Below are 17,872 nucleotides of genomic sequence, written 5' to 3' on the forward strand. Positions count from 1 at the left end.
GGAAGTGAGAGGAGTTTAAGGAGAAATTGTTCAGTGAGAGAACAAGTTCAGCCAGACGGAGGAGAGTAGTGGTGGATGGGGATTGTTTGGGCCTCTGTTCGAGGAAGAAGCAGAGAGCCATCAGACCATCCCGGTGGGGGATGGAGGTGTAGAGGGATTGGACGTCCATGGTGAAAAGGAGGCGGTTGGGGCCAGGGAACTGGAAATTGTTGATATGATGTATGGTGTCAGAGGAATCACGGATGTAGGTGGGAAGGGACTGGATAAGGGGAGAGAGAATGGAGTCAAGATAGCAAGAAATGAGTTCCGTGGGGCAGGAACAGGCTGACACGATCGGTCTGCCGGGACATTCCTGTTTGTGGATTTTGGGTAGGAGGTAGTAGCGGACCAAAATCCACAAACAGGACTGTCCCGGCAGACCGATCGTGTCAGCCTGTTCCTGCCCCATTCCAATGAACCTCATCTTCCGGCTAGGCACTTTACAGCCTTCTGGACTGAATATTGAGTTCAACAATTTTAGATCATGAACTCTCTCCTCCATCCCCACCCCCTTTCCAATCCCCCTTTTTTTCAATAATTTATATAGATTTTTCTTTTCCCACCTATTTCCATTATTTTTAAATGTATTTCCATCCATTGTTTTATCTCTACCTTTTAGCCTATTTTGATCCCTTCCCCCCACCCCACCCCCACTAGGGCTATCTGTACCTTGCTCATCCTGCTTTCTACCCTTAATGGCATCTATTAGCACATTCCTTAGATAATATCACCACCTTCAACACCTCTTTGTCCTTTTGTCTATGACATCTTTTGGTTATCTTCACCTATCACTGGCCCTCTATCCAGCTCTACTTGTCTCACCCCCCTTAAACCAGCTTATATTTCACCTCTCTTCTATTTTTCCTTCGTTCTGTTGAAGAGTCATACGGACTCGAAACGTTAACTGTGCTCCTCTCCGCAGATGCTGTCAGACCTGCTGAGATTTTCCAGGTATTTTTATTTTTGTTTTGGATTTCCAGCATCCGCAGTTTTTTGCTTTTATACTAACAAATAATACTTGGCCATTAATCCAATTTCTGTTTGCGGGACCTCGCTGTGCACACAGTTGCCGCCACATCTTCTAAGTTACAATACTAAACACACTTTAAAAGTGCTTTATTGGCTATAAAGCACTGTGAGACATCTCAAGATCATGAAAAGCACTATATAAATGCATGTTCTATCTGTGTTATCTGGTGGTCCTATCTATTTCTTTACCTGACATTGGATCAGGCCTGGCAATCTCAGTTTTCTTCTTTTCAGAATCACTTACAGATGCCCAAAGTCAGGAGATTTGCAGATGCTGCAAATAAACAGTATCACAGTGAATGCAAGTGAGGCCTGCTGTCAACACTGAAGCCTGTTCTTCTTTGTTACAACTTGCATCTCACCAGTTAAGACTTCCCTTAATCCATAAAGTTGTATGTTCCTTAGCCTTAAATTATCATCTGAATATGACTTTTTCTATAAGTAATTGATAGTCCTCTGCACTGTGATCAGAATGTATCTACTTGCACCTCATTACAATTCAAGTAGCAAATCAGAAATAGCACAGACTGCTTGGGCAATTGAAGATTAAAAGTGTCAGCTAACATTAATGAGAAAAGGTCATTGTTTTGCCTAATGAATGAAACAGGCACCAGGCCTGAAGATAAACAGTACTCAATAATTTCAATTTGAGCTAGTTCCTGCCCGTTATTTCTATTTTTAAACATCGATTTTTAAAAATCCTGTCGGACTGAGTAGTGTCACAATTTAAAGGGCTTTACTTTGACCATTGGCTGTGCTGCTTCTGATTTACTTTTGTGCTTGCTGCCCCATATTCTAATCTGTTCTCCACAAAATTTTGGCATAAATTCCTCACTGGAGGAACACGATGGACTAACTTAAGGCTCTCAGTGCCAGTACCAAAATCCAAGAACCCCCTCCCTAACAGCACTGTGGGTGCACCTACAGCACATGGACTGTAGTGATTCAAGGAGGCTCACCACCACCTTCTCAAGGGCAATTAGGGATGGGCAATCAATGCTGCCTAGCTAGTGACACCCACATCCCAAGAAAGAATAAATTAGAAAATATTACAGTTGCAGTGAATTCCAATCCAATATTTTTTGCACTAAATTTGAACTGGTGTTTTTTTTATTTTCCAATTTCCTCTGTAATTCATCGGGATAAGGAATTAAATCTCACTTATTCTTAGAATCTGACTCCAATCAAAATCACAGCCATCCTAATAATTATCTCTCATTTTTTTTAACATTCATTCCATATTTCCAGCTCTTTGCTGTCTATTTTAATGACATTACATGAATTCAATAAAACTTATTAAAATCCTAGATCCAGAGCACCTTCTCCATTTTGAGAGAACATTTGCCTTTACATCCTTGAACTGTTTGCCATCATTTACCCCTACACAACTCTTAAACATCTGCCAACAGATATCCCCTTAATCACTGGAGCATCTGTTATCTCCTTGCCACCAACCCCAGGAACAGCTTACACTTTTCCCCAAGAGTCTAAAATATCTTCGTAACTTCCTTCTTTCCTTAACGTCTGCAATCAATCATCTGCCCCAATGCCTGGAACATTTATATCATTATGACCCTAAACCACTGGAACATCTGAGTTCCTCAGGGTAGTGTCCTCGGCCCAACCATCTTCAGCTGTTTCATCAATGATCTTCCCTCCATCATAAGGTCAAAGTGGGGATGTTCGCTGACAATGGCACAATGTTCAACACCATTCACAACTCTTCAGTTACTGAAGCAGGCCATGTCCAAATGCAGCAAGACGTGGGCAATATCCAGGCTTGAGCTGTCAATTGGCAAGTAACATTTGTGCCACACAAGTGCCAGGCAATGACCATCTCCAAGATGAGAGAATCTAACCATCGCCCCTCGTCATTTGGCTTTACCATCACTGAATCCCCCACTATCAACATCCTGTGGGTTTCCATTGACCAGAAACTGAACTGGACTAGCCATATAAGTACTGTGGCTACAAGAGCAGATCAGAGGCTAGGAATCCTGTGGTGAGTAACCCACCTCCTGACTCTGCAAAGTCTGTCCACCATCTACAAGGCACAAGTCAGGAGTGTGATGGAATATTATCCACTTGCCTAGATGACTGCAGCCCCAACAACACTCAAGAAGCTTGACACCATCCAGGACAAAGCAGCCTATTTGAATGGCACCACACCCACAAACATTCACTCCCTCCGCCACCATGCACAGTGGCAGCAGCGTGTTCAATCTACAAGATGCACTGCAGGGACTCACCAAGCTTCCTTTGGCAGCACCTTCCAAACCCACGACCAATACCATCTAGAAGGACAAGGGCAGCAAAAACATGGGAACACCACCACCTGGAAGTTCCCCACCAAGACACTCACCATCCTGACTTGGATGTATATCACCATTCTTTTACTGTCGCTGGGTCAAAATCTGGAACTCCCTTCCTAACTGCACTGTGGGTTATCTACACCACATGGCTGCAGCGGTTCAAGAAGGCAGCTCGCTACCACCTTCTCAAGGGCAGTTAGGGGTGGGCAATAAATGCTGGCCTAGCCAGCAATGCCCACACCCCATGATTGTATAAAAAAAATCCATGACCACAAACAATTGGAACATCTATATGACCATGACCCCAAACAAGTGGAACATCTATATGATGTGACCCCAAACAACTGGAACACCCACGACATGGTGACCCCAAACTACCTGAACAGAAGGAGCCGCTCTGCCTCCCTCTGCTCCTTTAAGGTCTTTGAAATTTTTCTTAAAAGCCATCTCTTGGTCAAGCTTTTGCTCATCCCTCTAAATATCATCTCATTTGGCTCAGAGTTCATTTGTGTTCATTTCTCTATGAATCCTCTCATGATGTTTTCTATCTTAAAGACACTATGTAAACCATTGATGTCTGATAAAAATTGGTGACTAGCCACAGGTATGGCTAAAGTGACATCTAATTTGGTACACACTCTAATTTTAGTAGAAAACACCTTACACAGTACAGGTAAAAGTAAGTGTGTTTAGATTTTCTTAACATCCATCATTGACCACCAATCAATAATTAAGTAAAGCAGTCACAACAATCAAAAACATTCTGCTTTTTGCCTCACCATTTTATCAAGAAACGCACAAAAATGTTTAAGTACATATGCTAACACTGTCAGAATTTAAGTATCGAGATCACATGTCCAACCATAGTGTCTAGTACTCATTTTAATTTACAAATCAGAATGCAATTCATCACATTGGGGTTTGCATTTTGCCACAAGTGTATAGTCACTAATGTATTGAACAAGGCTGATATGATGAAAGTTTCTGTTGTTGTTTAATGGAAAAATATTTGAACATGCACTATCACAAACCTGAATCTTCTCTCACCCAAAGCTTCTACATAATGAGCTCAATTTAATCTTTATCTTAAATATCTTTCCATGGAGTAGTTGTGGGTGAGGTTTTCTGTAATTTAGATTGCTTGGGTGTGTACACCACTTTAGCCACGAAATTGGGGCAGGCGGAGGAGGTCTTGTGGTGCAGCGGGTAGCGTCATTGGTAGAAGCTCCAGGTTCAAGTCTCACTCCAGGACTTGATGGCCAAGAAAGATACATTCATAATGTGGCCAAACAGATATTAACTCGTAAATCCTTATGACTTATGCCAATGGAAGGCAGTAAGAGCAGGAAGGATTCCTGGTCAGCCATATGATGCAAAGAAATTGGAGCCTCTACCAACAGTATCTATAGCTCTAGACTATAACTTGTGTGGCAAAAAGCGCATGTTGCCACAGCAATTCGGTCCCTTTGGGGTGCCGTTTGGCTCAGTTGGCTGGACGGCTGGTGCGGATCTGATTGGTGCCAACATCATGGAGTTTGATCCCTGTTCTTGCTGGAGTGGATTTGGGACATGCCTCCTACCTGTGGTGGAGGTCATGGCACTATGGGGAGTGACATTATGTATCACATGTTCCATCATTGTTGCCTTAGTGATGCTCAATATTACTTAGAGCCGCATTAAGCATGTATGTGGTCTCATTAAAGGAGGCAGAACAAGTAAAACAATTTAAAGATCCAAGGCAGGAAGATGTATTACTTTCTGTACAATAAAGTGTCAAATCTGTGACATCAGGAACAGGGAATTGTTTTTCCATCTTTTGAGATTTTGAGCCTGCACTTTTAAGCTGCTGCAGATGTTATTTTCTTGAAGACATGTCAATTTTCTTCAATCCTCCCCATCAGTGATGAGCTCCCAGTCCTGAGTGCAAGTGGGAATCCAGCCAGAAGCCCACTGCAAAGATATAAAAAGAATTGATCACGGAAACTTCTCAGGGGTCAAATGCAACAGCAAAGCCAACCCCACCACAGTTACAACGTGTATTGGACTATCTGGAGCAAAGTCCTAATATGTTTCTCTTCCTCCCTGGCCCCATCCCAAAGATATGAATCATTTGATAGAGTGGTGAAGATTCAAAAATTGCTGGTTTCTCAAATAGTGGCATGTACACTTTACAATGTAGTTACTTCCCTAATCTTGTTCATTTATCCAATCTCCCCTGACTGTAATGATCCATGCTGAGCCAGTCACATGGCATCAGTGGCTCTCCAGTAGCTCACACAAGTGATCAGAGTAAACCTGGATGATGTATGTTTGCAATTAATGTGACCTTAATCCAGCCAAACCTAATAGTGACCTCAGCCAGTGCCCAGGAGAGGTAGTGGTAAGTGATCAGGAGCATATATTGCTATTTCTTCTTCATTGCTGGGATACAATCCTTGAACAACAAAAAAAAAGGCCCCTTTCCTAACCCAGGGATATTGAGTTGAAACTTCCCCAAGTCTCTTCCCTAAGGCACCATATGGTCCTTTCATCCACTAAGCAACAGAACTCCATTGTTTAATCTTTGTAATCTGTGGCAAGGGAAAATATTGGCAAATATATAGAAAGATGCCTTTTCATCTGCCCAACTCACATCAAATCCCGTTTACCCATCGCCCCAGTATTCGTTGACCCACACTGATTCCCTGTTGAGCAGCACCTCAATTTTAAAATTCTCGTTTCCAAATCCCTCCATAGCCTTGTCCCTCCCCATCTCTGTAATCTCCTCCAGCTCCACAACCCTCTGAGATACTCCTCTAATACTGGCCACTTGAGCATCCCCAATTTTAATTGCTCCATCATCAGCTGCCATGCCTCCAGCCATGAAAGCCTTAAGCTCTGCAATGCCTTCCTTAACCCCTCTGCCTCACTACTTCACTTTCCTCCTTTGAGATGAATCTTAAAACCTACATCCTAGACTAAACTATTGGTCATCTATCCTTGTATCCCCTTATATGGCATTATAGTTTATTTTACAATGCCCCTGTGAAGTGCTATGGGATATTTTATTATGTTACAGGCACTAAATAAATGCAAGTTGTTGTTGGTGTATTTCCTGAACATTGCACCATTCTATTGCCTTTCTCTCGAATCTGTCGGACTTTCTTCCTCCTGAAAAGCCTTTCACTCCAATCCTTACCTACCACCCGAGCATTACGCCTTCCGATTCTAATCTTCCCACCCCTCCGGCCATTCACCTTCCCACTCAATTCCTTTGCTCAAGCACTGCATTTTTCCAAATCTTCTTCCCTCTCTGCCTATGCAGGACATGGGAGAACACAACAAAGTGACTCATTAGCACTTGTTACCTATCACCTACTTGTTAACTACACTCTGAATAGGAAGTGAAAATCTCAATTGCATCATAAAAATTGAAGCCAGCTGCTAAATCGATCTGTTCATTCACACCACAAGTCTGAGGTCTGGAGAGATGTCTGGGCACCTGTGTAGTTCAGTAACTTTCATCTCATTACCAGACCACTCCAGAAGACTTGGCTGTGCACTTTCATCTTCCAGACACTATTGCAGCAGATAGCTGCAGTTCCATCTGTTTCAGGTTTGAAGAGGTTGCGCTTCTTGCTAAATACCTTGACCCAAAGTCCCATGAGATTTGACTGGCGCATTAAAGAGGAAAGGCTTTCTTTGGGAAAGTGCTCACAATTTGAAGGGAGGGGAGGAAATTATTGGAAAACGTGGAAACAATCTCTTTAGTAGGAATCACGATTGGCACCACAGCATTGTCAGTGCCCAAGGGGCAATGATACAGACATTGTGCGTAAATAAACAGAATAAATAGAAACAGGGCTTTTCAATTGTTTTTCGTTCAGCAGAAGTAATGGGACAAAACGATCCTAAACCTTTATGCCACATCCCAAAATACTCATTACATTTGTACCCAAAGTAACCATTATATCCCTATAAAGAGGAAAGGTAGGTTAGAATATCTTGGATGTGTATCCTTTATCAGGCTGACAGCTACGATGAACAGGCACCTTAGTAAAGTTGGGAAAATGGAAAAAGATGGGAAGGAGAGGGTCAGAACCAACATATACAGCAATCAGAGAAAGGGAGCCAAGGGGTTAAATGATCTACAAACTGCTTAATAAGAATTAGGTGTTAGGAAGAGAAGGTCATCAATTAGATAATGCAGACATACAGAATGGACAAATAAACATGGAAATAGTGTGGAGGCAGGGTAAAAATACAATCCCTGCAAAACTAAAGTAAGAAAAATAAAGAAATATTTAAAAAAAACAAAATATTACAGCTGCAGATGCAACAGAAGTAATATTGAGACCCAGAAATGGAAGTGAAACATAGTGACCACCACAACAGCGATAAAACCAATAAGACCTACAGTAAAGGCCCAGCCCTTGCCTGTTCTGCATTCGGACAAGTGGGGCTGGATTTTCAAAGAGCTTTGGGGGCGCGCATGGGTTCGGGTGCAGAATGAAGATCGCATCTGGATCCCAGCGCCTCCGGGACATGCTCCAACTTTTAAAGTGAAGGCTGGGGGAAAAGGAGTCAGAAACCTGCTTGCCTCCAATTAATAACCTGTTAAACTCCTTGAGAAGATTGTTATCAGGCTGTGCGAGGCGAGAAGGGAATTTACAAAGTGGAGAGTGGGAGCTGCGAGTGGTCCAGTGCATGTAATGAGCTGCCGACAGCAATGCAGTTGGACCTAGTTTGATGTGGATAATGACTCAAAGTGAAGGAAAAATAGGCTGATTGAAACGTAGCACTTCACCCCCTCCCTGGTGAACGTATAACTGCTTTAAATGCCTTGATGATGCTGGAACAATCATCTACTGCCTGCACCATTCAGCAAGATGGCAAAGGGCCCTGCCATGGTTGCCACCTGCCTATCAACATCGCAGTCTGCAGCCACTTCCTGCAACCATGCCTGTCTTGCCACTACAGATTAGGTATTGTAATGCAACGGTTAATTAAATAGATTTAATAGGTACCATAAGTGATATAGACTACGATGTATCTGTGACATTGACAGAGTCTCTGTGCAGCAGACAGATCACTCAGAGGAGATGTGCTTACTCAGTAGCCCACTTTGTTTATAAGGTACATGGTGTAAATAAACTAATTTTAAGTAAATACCTGAGTCTGGCTACAGTCCCTGTTCATAAGATACAAGACCTAGTACATCCATCAAACAGTTGCCTCACTCACGTCCAGCCCAATTAGTTGATTGACATTTGAAGAATAAGTTGCTTTACTGACGCTGATGTGACGTGGGTTTGGTATCTTGAAATTATCCAGGCCTCGGGTTCCCAAACCCCAATTGAAAACACAGCCTGTGGTCTCTGATGAAAGGTCATGAACCTGAAACATTAACTCTGTCCGGAATCATCTGCCCCAGCAGGTGGTGAAGAAGGAGGCAGGCGGGCCTGAAAATTTGGTGGGTTGGCATCGGGACCAATACCCTACAGCTTCCCACCTCCACCGGAAATAGGTTCTGAGCAGGAAGGCCCATATGGTCGCCCTTCCCGCCCCTTCCTCCACTTGAGTCCCTTAAGTGGCCAATTAACAACTATTTAAGGGCCTCTTCCCACCTCCGCTGCAATATTCCCAGCTCTGGGTGGGCTGCCGACATGCACGACTGGACTGGTAAAACTGTGCAGGCTGCATGTCAGCTTGAGGTGGGGTGGGGTGGTTCCCTCGATCTGCATTAATCTGTGTATGATCAAGAGCATGGACATGGGGTGGGGTGGGTCAGCTAAACCCCTACCCTTGCTGCTGACTTCCCTGGGCCCCCTCTACCCATGTCCTCCACCATGTGAGACCCCCTCCTCCCCCCAGCAGTAGTTACCTTTCTCCTGGGCCACTCCTCGATCCCGGGATTCCGGGTGGGGTCTTTTGTTCTAGCAGCAGCCACGCTCTCCTCTGTGGCATTGCCGAGTGCAAGAGTTGCCGGCCTCTGATTGGCTCGCAGCTCTTGGCGAGCAGGAGGTTGTCTTCCAGGGTCCTCAATTTGGAGGATGGCCCATCGCTGTCCACTTGACTGATTCACTTTTCTTTAGGTTTTATGCTATGCCAATAATTGGAGGAGGTTTTATTTATAATCCGGTCCGCCCTGTATACAGCTGAAGGGGAGGTGGCGGGGGGGCGAGGGGAAATAACAATAGCCAGGTTTGTGTGTTGATATGCGGAAAAAAAGAGGGAGAATAAGTATGCAACTTAAATCACATTAGATTATGTCCATTACATGAGAAACAGGCAGAGAAGATGCTTTGGGATTCATACATAGTCAATTAGCGCTTTAGTTTTGGGACTGTGACCCAACCCTTCAGATTATTCTGATAACACCCTGACTCATTCTCAGTGGCTCCGTCGACCAAAGGCACTTAACATTCCTCAGTTCAAGTACTGTTATGTAACTAATTTGAATAAAGGCAGACAATTGATAAGATTCAGCCAGAGACACCGGAATAAAATATGTCAAGATATATTCTTTACAAACTACCATAATTCCAGGCATCCTGCTACTCCTGCTAGGCACACAATTAGTTTTCAGTAGTTTGTCAAAAATGTATTTCTTTACAAATCATTTGCTCTTGTAATGTGTGTTACATGAACAAAGCAGTGGATGTACATTCCTAGTCACTCTAAGGACATTAATATGCAACCATATAGTCTGGGACCCCAGTCACATTCAGGGTAAGTCAGTTGAGGGTGAGGAGGTTCAGCTTCCTAACGACATCCATTGGGGCAGCTGGGTTTTTACAATAATCCAGCTGCTTTCATCATTATTTTCCTGCTGCTAGCACAGAACCTGGCACAACGCAATTTGACTTTGTGACCTCCAGAGTGTTAGTCCACTACCATACCTGTGCCCATTCCGTTTTCTGCCATCAAAAGGGTACTAAGGAAAGGGCTCATAAAAAAGCAAGGATTATTCCAGCGCCTAACACTCTCAAGCTTTGAGAAAATTCTGACAGAACTGCACTTGTTCTCACAGGAGAGAGGAAAACAATGAGAGGTGGCATCATCCAGTTATTAAAATGGAAGGGGTACCATAGAACCATAGAAAAATTACAGCACAGAAGGAGGCCATTCAGCCCATCTTGTCCATGCCAGCCCAAGGACACCCAGGTGCCCTTTCTAATCCCACCTTCCTGCCCATAGCCCTGCAGTTTACAGCACTTAAGATTCAGATCCAGGTACTTTTTGAAGGAGTTTAGAGTTTCTGCCTCTACCACCAACTTAGGCAGCGAGTTCCAGACACCCATTACCCTCTGTGTAAAAAAGTTCTTCCTTATGTCCCCCCTACACCTTCTGCCACTTGTCTTGAATCTATGTCCCCTGGTTCTAGAATTCTCCACCAAGGGAAACAATTTTATCCTGTCCACTCTATCTATTCCCCTCATAATTTTATACACCTCAATCAAGTCACCTCTCAGCCTTCTTTGTTCTAAGGAAAATAACCCCAACCTCTCTCCTCGTAGCTACACTTTTCTAACCCTGGCAACATTCTTGTAAACCTCCTCTACACTCTCTCCAGAGCTATTATGTTCTTCCTGTAACGTGGCGACCAGAACTGTACACAATACTCCAGTTGTGGCCTCGCCAGTGTTTTATACAATTCCAACATTATATCCTTACTTTTATATTCTATACCTCTGCCAATGAAGGAGAGGATTCCATATGCCTTCTTTACAACCTTGTCTACTTGAACTGCTGCCGTCAGGGACCTGTGTACTTGTATGCCAAGATCTCTCACTTTATCTACCCCTCTTAGTATATTCCCATTTATTGTGTATTCCCTGTAACTGTTTGACCTCCCTAAATGTAGTTCAACTTAAAGTCTGAATGTAAGACCAGAGAACTTGACCATAAAATTTGAGAGCAGAACTTTCGGGTCAGCGAGTGGGGATGGGGCCCGCTCGCCGACGCGTAAAATGATGCGTGGTGACGTCAAGCTTGCTTCATTTAGATTGTCAGTTCAATGGGCATGCAGCCCACCAAACTGTCAAAGGCCTATTAAGGCCATTAAGAAAGTAAATAAAGTTATTAAGAATGCTGCCCATCCAACCTTGAGGTTGGCAGGCAGGCGAAGAGCCCAGGCGGCTTTCATATTTTTCATGAAACCTCATCCACAGGCAGGATGAGGTTTCATGAAGGGTTTATTAAATAAATAAAAAGTTTTGAAAAAATTAATGGACATGTCCCAGCTCATGTGACAGTTTCACATGAGGGGACATGTCCTTAAATTTTTTTTTTCCGTTATTAAATTTTTCAGAATTTAAACTAATCTCCCTGAGGCACGGATTAATTGGCCCGCCCACATAATACGGCGGCGCGCACCCGATCGGGGGCGCCAATCGGGTTCGCGCTCACTCCCACCCGCCCCCACACAACTCAGCCCTAAGAAGACTCCATTCACATCGGAAGATATTTTCACAGAATGCTGGACAGGCTCCCATCTTAATTGCCACCCTAAAACTAATTGATACACAATTTTTTCTGTGCTTAAAGCCTCCTGCCACAGCTTTCTGATTATCTTATGCAGGCACATTTCAGATTTGTTACTTAACCAAACAAATCCATCAACGTAAGAGAAAATCACCCTTAATGGTTCCCTAAAAACCTGGAAAAAAGAAAAAGCTACGTATTAACTTCCATTCACAGTTGACCAGCCCTCATCATTCTGATCTGCCACTTTCTCCTTGTTACCTGGGGCCTTTTTGATGCCCTTCAGGACCAGAGCAGAATCTTTTCAGTAGTTTTTTTTCTCTGGAATTACCTCTGCCTCTCCCAGGTTACTGTCTAGCTGGCTGGTCAGAGCGTGGGAGAGTGGGGGTGACGGTGGCGGTGGAGGAGAAATCATGCATGTCACATGTTCAAGGTGCACGGTAACTAGGGCTGCCAACTCTGGTTGGATGTATTCCTGGAGGATTCATTATGTGACATCAGCCCTTCAACCACTGCACTCCCATGCTTCCTCCAACAATTGCCTAAAGCACACATCCTCACTTTACTGCTTCCCTCCACCAGTTGGGTGGCAAACAGATTCTTCATTATCCGATTGGATGATTCGTGACAGCAACATTCCCGCTAAGCTGTGCAGGTGCACAGGCCTTGTTCTGTGTTAACTAATATGCAAGCCTGGCCACAACCACACAGAATAAAATTTTAAAGAAAATATTGCTTGGCAGTCCGTCAAGCTGCCATTCTACACTTTTCCAACATGTTTATGCAACACTTTTTATTAATGACCCATATTATGTTTCTCCTGGGTTGCTCGCAACAGTGTCCTATCGAACCAGAGAATGTTTACAACATAGAAGGAAGCCATTCAGCCTGGTGTGTGTGCGCCAGCTCTCTGCAACAGCAACTCGGCTAGTCCTACTCCCTCACCCCTTTCCTGTGGCCCTGCAATTGGTTTCTTTTCAGGTGCCTATCCAATTCCCTTTTCAAACCACAGTTGAGTTTGCCTCCACCACACTCTCAGGCAGTGGATTCTAGATCCTGACCGCTCACAGCATAAGGAAGCTCTTCCTAATGTTGCCATTGGTTCTTTTGTCTATCACCTTAAATTGATGTCCTATGGTTCTGACCCTTCCACCAAAGGGAACAGTTTCTCTCTACCTACCTTATCTAGCTAGACCCTTCATGATTTTGAATAGCTCTACCAAACCTCCTTTCAATCTTCACTTCTCCAATGAAAACAACCCCAGTTTAGCTAATCTATCCACATAACTGGAGACTCTAATCCCAGGAATCATTCTTGTAATCATTTTCTGCAATCTCTCTAAAATCCCCCCATCCTACCTAAAGTGCAGTGGCCAGATTTGTACACAATTCTCTAGTTGAGGCCAAACCAGTGTTTTATAAAGGTTCACCATAACTTCCTTGCTTTTGTACTCCATGCCTCCAGTTATAAAGCTCAGGATCTTGTATGCCTTATTAACCACTTTCTCAACCTGTCCTGCCACCTTCAACAGTTTGTGTACATATACCTTCAGATCTCTCTGTTCCTACACCCTCTTTAGACTTGTGGCTAAGGTATTAAAAGAGTATGTTGCATCTGTCTTTGCCAAGAAAGAAGAGGCTGCCAAAATCATAGTGAAAGAGAAGGTAGTTAAGATACTGGATGGGCTACAATTGATAAGGAGGAGATATTAGAAAGCCTGGCTGTACTTAAAGTTGATAAGTCGCTAACACTGGCTGGGATGCAACCAAAGATGTTGAGGGAAGTAGGGGTGGAAATTGTGAAGGCATCACACGTAATCTTCCAATCCTCTTTAGCTACAGGGTTGGCCGAGAGGGCTGGAGAATTGCAAATGTTACACTCTTGTTCAAAAAGAGGCATAAGGATAAGTCCAGGAACTGCAGGTCAGTTAATTTAACCTTGGTGGTGACAAAGCTTTTAGGAACGATAATGCAGGTCTAAATTAACAGTCACTTGGACAAGTGTGGATTTTCTTTTACTCTTGCTTCCAAAAGCTATTGCTTCACACATCTCTGCATTTCAGCCACATGTCTATCCATTTCACCAGCCCGTCTATGTCCTCTTGAAGTCAATACCCCATCCTCCTCACAGTTCACAATACTTCCACATTTTGTGTCATTTGCAAGTTTTGAAATTCTGTCCTATACACCCAAGTCTAAGTCATCAATAAATATGCAAAGAAAAACAGTCGTCCTCATACCAACCTGGGAACCCCACTGTATACTTCCACCAATCCATAAAGCTACTGCTCACCACATCTCTCTGTTGCCTGTCATTCAGTGAACTTCATATGCATGCTACCACTATCCGTTTTATTCCATGAGCTTCAACTCTGCTGGCAAGCCTACTAGGTGGCACTTTTTCGAATGCCTTTTGGAAATCCATGTACATCACATCAACTACCTTACCCTCATCAGCCCTTTCTGTTACCACATCAAAAAGCTTAATTGAGTTAGATAAATACAATTTGCTGTTAACAAATCCATACTGGCTTTCCTCAACTCATCCACACTTGTCCAAGTGACTGTTAATTTAGACATTATCATTCCTAAAAGCTTTGTCACCATCAAGGTTAAATTAACTGACCTGCAGTTCCTGGACTTATCCTTATGCCTCATTTTGAACAAGGGTGTAACATTTGCAATTCTCCAGTCCTCTGCTGCCAGCCCTGTAGCTAAAGAGGACTGGAAAATTACATGCAGGGGCATATGACAGATGTCCGGTTGATAATACAAGTGACAACCAGGCTGAAAAAGCTCTGGCTTTGGTTGCCCTAGTTCCCCCTTTGTGGGAACGTACCTCAACTGTACTTGAACCATCTCCTCTTTGGAGGCAGCCCATGGTTCCATTACAGTTTTGCCTGCCAATGTTTGATGCCAATTTACCTGGGGCAAATCCGTTCTCACCCTACTGAAATTGGCCCTCCTCCAATTAAGTATTTTTACCCTAGATTGACTTTGTCATCGCATCTACCTTCTTCTGACTTTGGCAATGGTAGATGTATTGCCAAAGTTAGAAGAGGGATAGAGTTAGCCAGAAGAAATTTCGTGAAGATGAGGGATGTGCTAGCAACAAGAAAACTCAAGCTAGTAACAAGGGAAAAAAAACTCACAAGATGCTACATTATGTCCACTTTCCTGTATGCCTCAGAAACTTGGACAATAAGTAAAGATCTGTGGAAGAAAATGGAGGCCTTTGAAATGTGGATGCTAAGACATATGCTTAAAATTTCATATACAGGCCATAAAACAAATGAAGATGTGCTTGAACTTGCAAGAGCAAAAATAACTCTTAAGAAGTGACACCCAGCAAAGAAAATGTCAGTATTTCGGCCAGTTGATCAGAGCTGAAAAGTTAGAGATCTTTGCTAGAGAGCAAAGTGGAAGGCAGCTGAAAGAGGGGTCCTAGTTGGATGATGGATGCCACAGGGTGGTTGCTGACGAACTACAATGGATGTGTGAGGATGCGTGACATACCATGACAGCAGATTCTCCTGGTAGGATTAGCCACAAGCAGGATAGGACTGGAGGACTCTAGATTGCTTCTTGTCCTTTTCCATTGCTAACCTAAGCCTTATGATACTATGATCCCTGTTCCCTAAATGTTCCTCTACTGACACTTGATCCACTTGACCCACCTTATTCCCCAGAACCAAGTCCAGCGATGCCTTCTTCCTCGATGGGCTGGAAATATGTTGATCAAGAGAATTCTCCCAAACTCACTTCAGAATTTCTCCCTCTTTCCACGCTTTGCATTATTTATAACACAGTTTATATTAGGATAATTGAAGTCTCCATTATCACTCTTCTATAGTTTTTGCACATCTTTGTAATTTTGCTGAAAACCTGCTTCTCTGTATCTTTTCCACTAGTGGTTCATAAAATACATCCAGTAACAAAATGATACATCTATTGTTTCTTAACTGCCCTTGATCCCTCCAGGAAACCTCTCTCTCCAACTCTGTAATATTTGCCTTAATCAATATTGCCACCCCTCTTCCTTTCTTTCCTTTCCTTTCTTTCCTGAACACCTCATATTTAGGGATATTTAGTATCCAGCCCTGTCCCTTCTTTTGCATCAGGTCTCTGTTATTGCCACAACATCATATTCCCATGTCTCTATCTCTGTTTGCAGCTCACCAATCTTGCGTAGCGTGATTCATGCATTCATATACATGCACTAAAACTTAAACCCTCCAAGCCACATACCATCCTGACTTGGAACTATATTGCTATTCCTTCACTGTCGCTGGGTCAAACTCCCTTCCGAACAGGTAGGAGTACTTACATCACTTGGCCTGTAGTGGTTCTCAAGAGCAATTAGGGATGTGCAAAAAATGCTGGCCAAGTCAGCGATACCAACACTCCGTGAATGAATTTTTTAAAAATTAGAATTATTGTGTTTCTCCTTAGTTAGACCCACACTAATACCTTGTTATTTCTTACCCTAGTGTGATCTGTCCCTTCCAATCCTTTTTGCACCTTTTTTCTACTGGGGATTAATCTTTAATTCCTGGAGAGTCTAGGACAATCCTGGAGGATTGGCAACCCTCACCATGACAGTTTGGACAAATTCAATAGGTCCGCTGGTCTTTTCTTGTTTATTATTTTGTAGATTTGTATTCTCCCAGAGATTCCCATTTGCAGCCTAGTTAACCCTTATTTCCAGACAATCCTCATTGGACACTAACTCCCCACTCGTGTCTTCCGGGTCTCAACTGGAACTCATTGCCAGCTTTGCCGGAATCCCACATTCTTGCTCACTTCTTTCCCCAGCCTGCAAGGGACAGCAAAGGAGGTGGATGAGTCCTATAAAATCAATTTATAATGATCAAGTTCGGAAAAGCATTATTTTAACAGAGTGGGATGGGATATTTAATTAAAAACTGGGAGTTGAAGACCTTCAATGTTTTTAAGTGACTATTTTTGGTGTCAGGTCCAAAAAATCTTTCACTTTGACAGTGGAATTGGATTTTGTCCAAAGGTTTTAAAGAATGACAACTGCACAAACATAACATTAAACCTGAACAGTCTAAAACTATAGAAAGACAATCTAACAAGAGGATGTCTACATTACATTATTACTAAACTTAAACCAATATCCTTTGAGGGTACTGGAAAAAAAAATACAGAAGTTCAGTAACTGGAACAATGAACAGATCAGCTAGTACATCTAATGATTTAATTTCTTTAAAAAAATCATGTAAAGCTTTTCATTGTCTTTATTGCTCACTGAACCAGAAAATAAGCATCAGCATGAAGAAAAAAAATTGAACCAGATATTCGAGAAAACTTTAAAAAGGGCACTGATTGAATTAAACTTTGACTGCAAACTGCTGTATCAACATCACACATCAATTGGTTTTATTGCTGTGTAAGCTTGGTTAGAACACGCATGTGTTCTTAGCACCCACTTGTCAACTGGAATTGAACACAATGTCATAGACATGATGTCATCAGCTTTCATTACCGGTAAATTGCATCCAACTGTTCAAAATTAAACATCTTTTAAGCATATCCTTTGAAGACTCTTTGAAGCCAATATAGATGAGCATGAGCATGCTTCTTTTCCCCGCTGAAGTGAGGGGTGCAGATTTCCTGATGGGGAATGTCAACTTACTGAGTGAAGAATTCTTTTGTTCATTAATAAATCAACTGATCGCATGCCAAGTACATTTGTCTGCAATGAGAAGCTTTAAATTCCATTCAATTAAAAAGTTTAACACTTTGGCTTTGCCCTTTGGAATTTTCTTCTTGAATGAATGTTTGCATTTTAACATTTTAACCTATATATACAATGTTGGTGTGTGTGTGTGTGTGTGTCTGTGTGTGTGTCTGTCTGTGTGTATGTGTGTCTGTCTGTGTGCCTCCCATCACAGAATCTTCACGCATACATAGACAAAGCCATCTGCATTCTTCTAGGTACAGGCAATATTCAACTTGCCATTTTAACAATCAATCACACAAGTCTCCAAATATGGAAAATA

General features: G+C 42.8%; 1 protein-coding gene across 7 annotated transcripts in view; it reads right to left on the reverse strand.

The window, feature by feature from the left end:
• The window catches only part of LOC144684740 (potassium voltage-gated channel subfamily KQT member 1), a 767,141-nt gene that overhangs the window by 450,330 nt on the left and 298,939 nt on the right, over positions 1 to 17,872 (reverse strand). The window contains exon 15 of one of the 7 annotated variants that reach the window (XM_078548917.1): positions 4,142 to 5,330. The exons of the other annotated variants lie outside the window; for them this stretch is intronic. Coding sequence (XP_078405043.1) covers positions 5,255 to 5,330 — 76 coding nt within the window. The 3' untranslated portion in view covers positions 4,142 to 5,254. Of the gene's footprint in view, positions 1 to 4,141; positions 5,331 to 17,872 lie in introns of those variants that run through there. 7 annotated transcript variants of the gene reach the window in all.

Source organism: Cetorhinus maximus, chromosome 9 (genome assembly GCF_964194155.1).
Source record: "Cetorhinus maximus chromosome 9, sCetMax3.hap1.1, whole genome shotgun sequence".
Classification (NCBI taxonomy): Eukaryota; Metazoa; Chordata; class Chondrichthyes; order Lamniformes; family Cetorhinidae; genus Cetorhinus; species Cetorhinus maximus.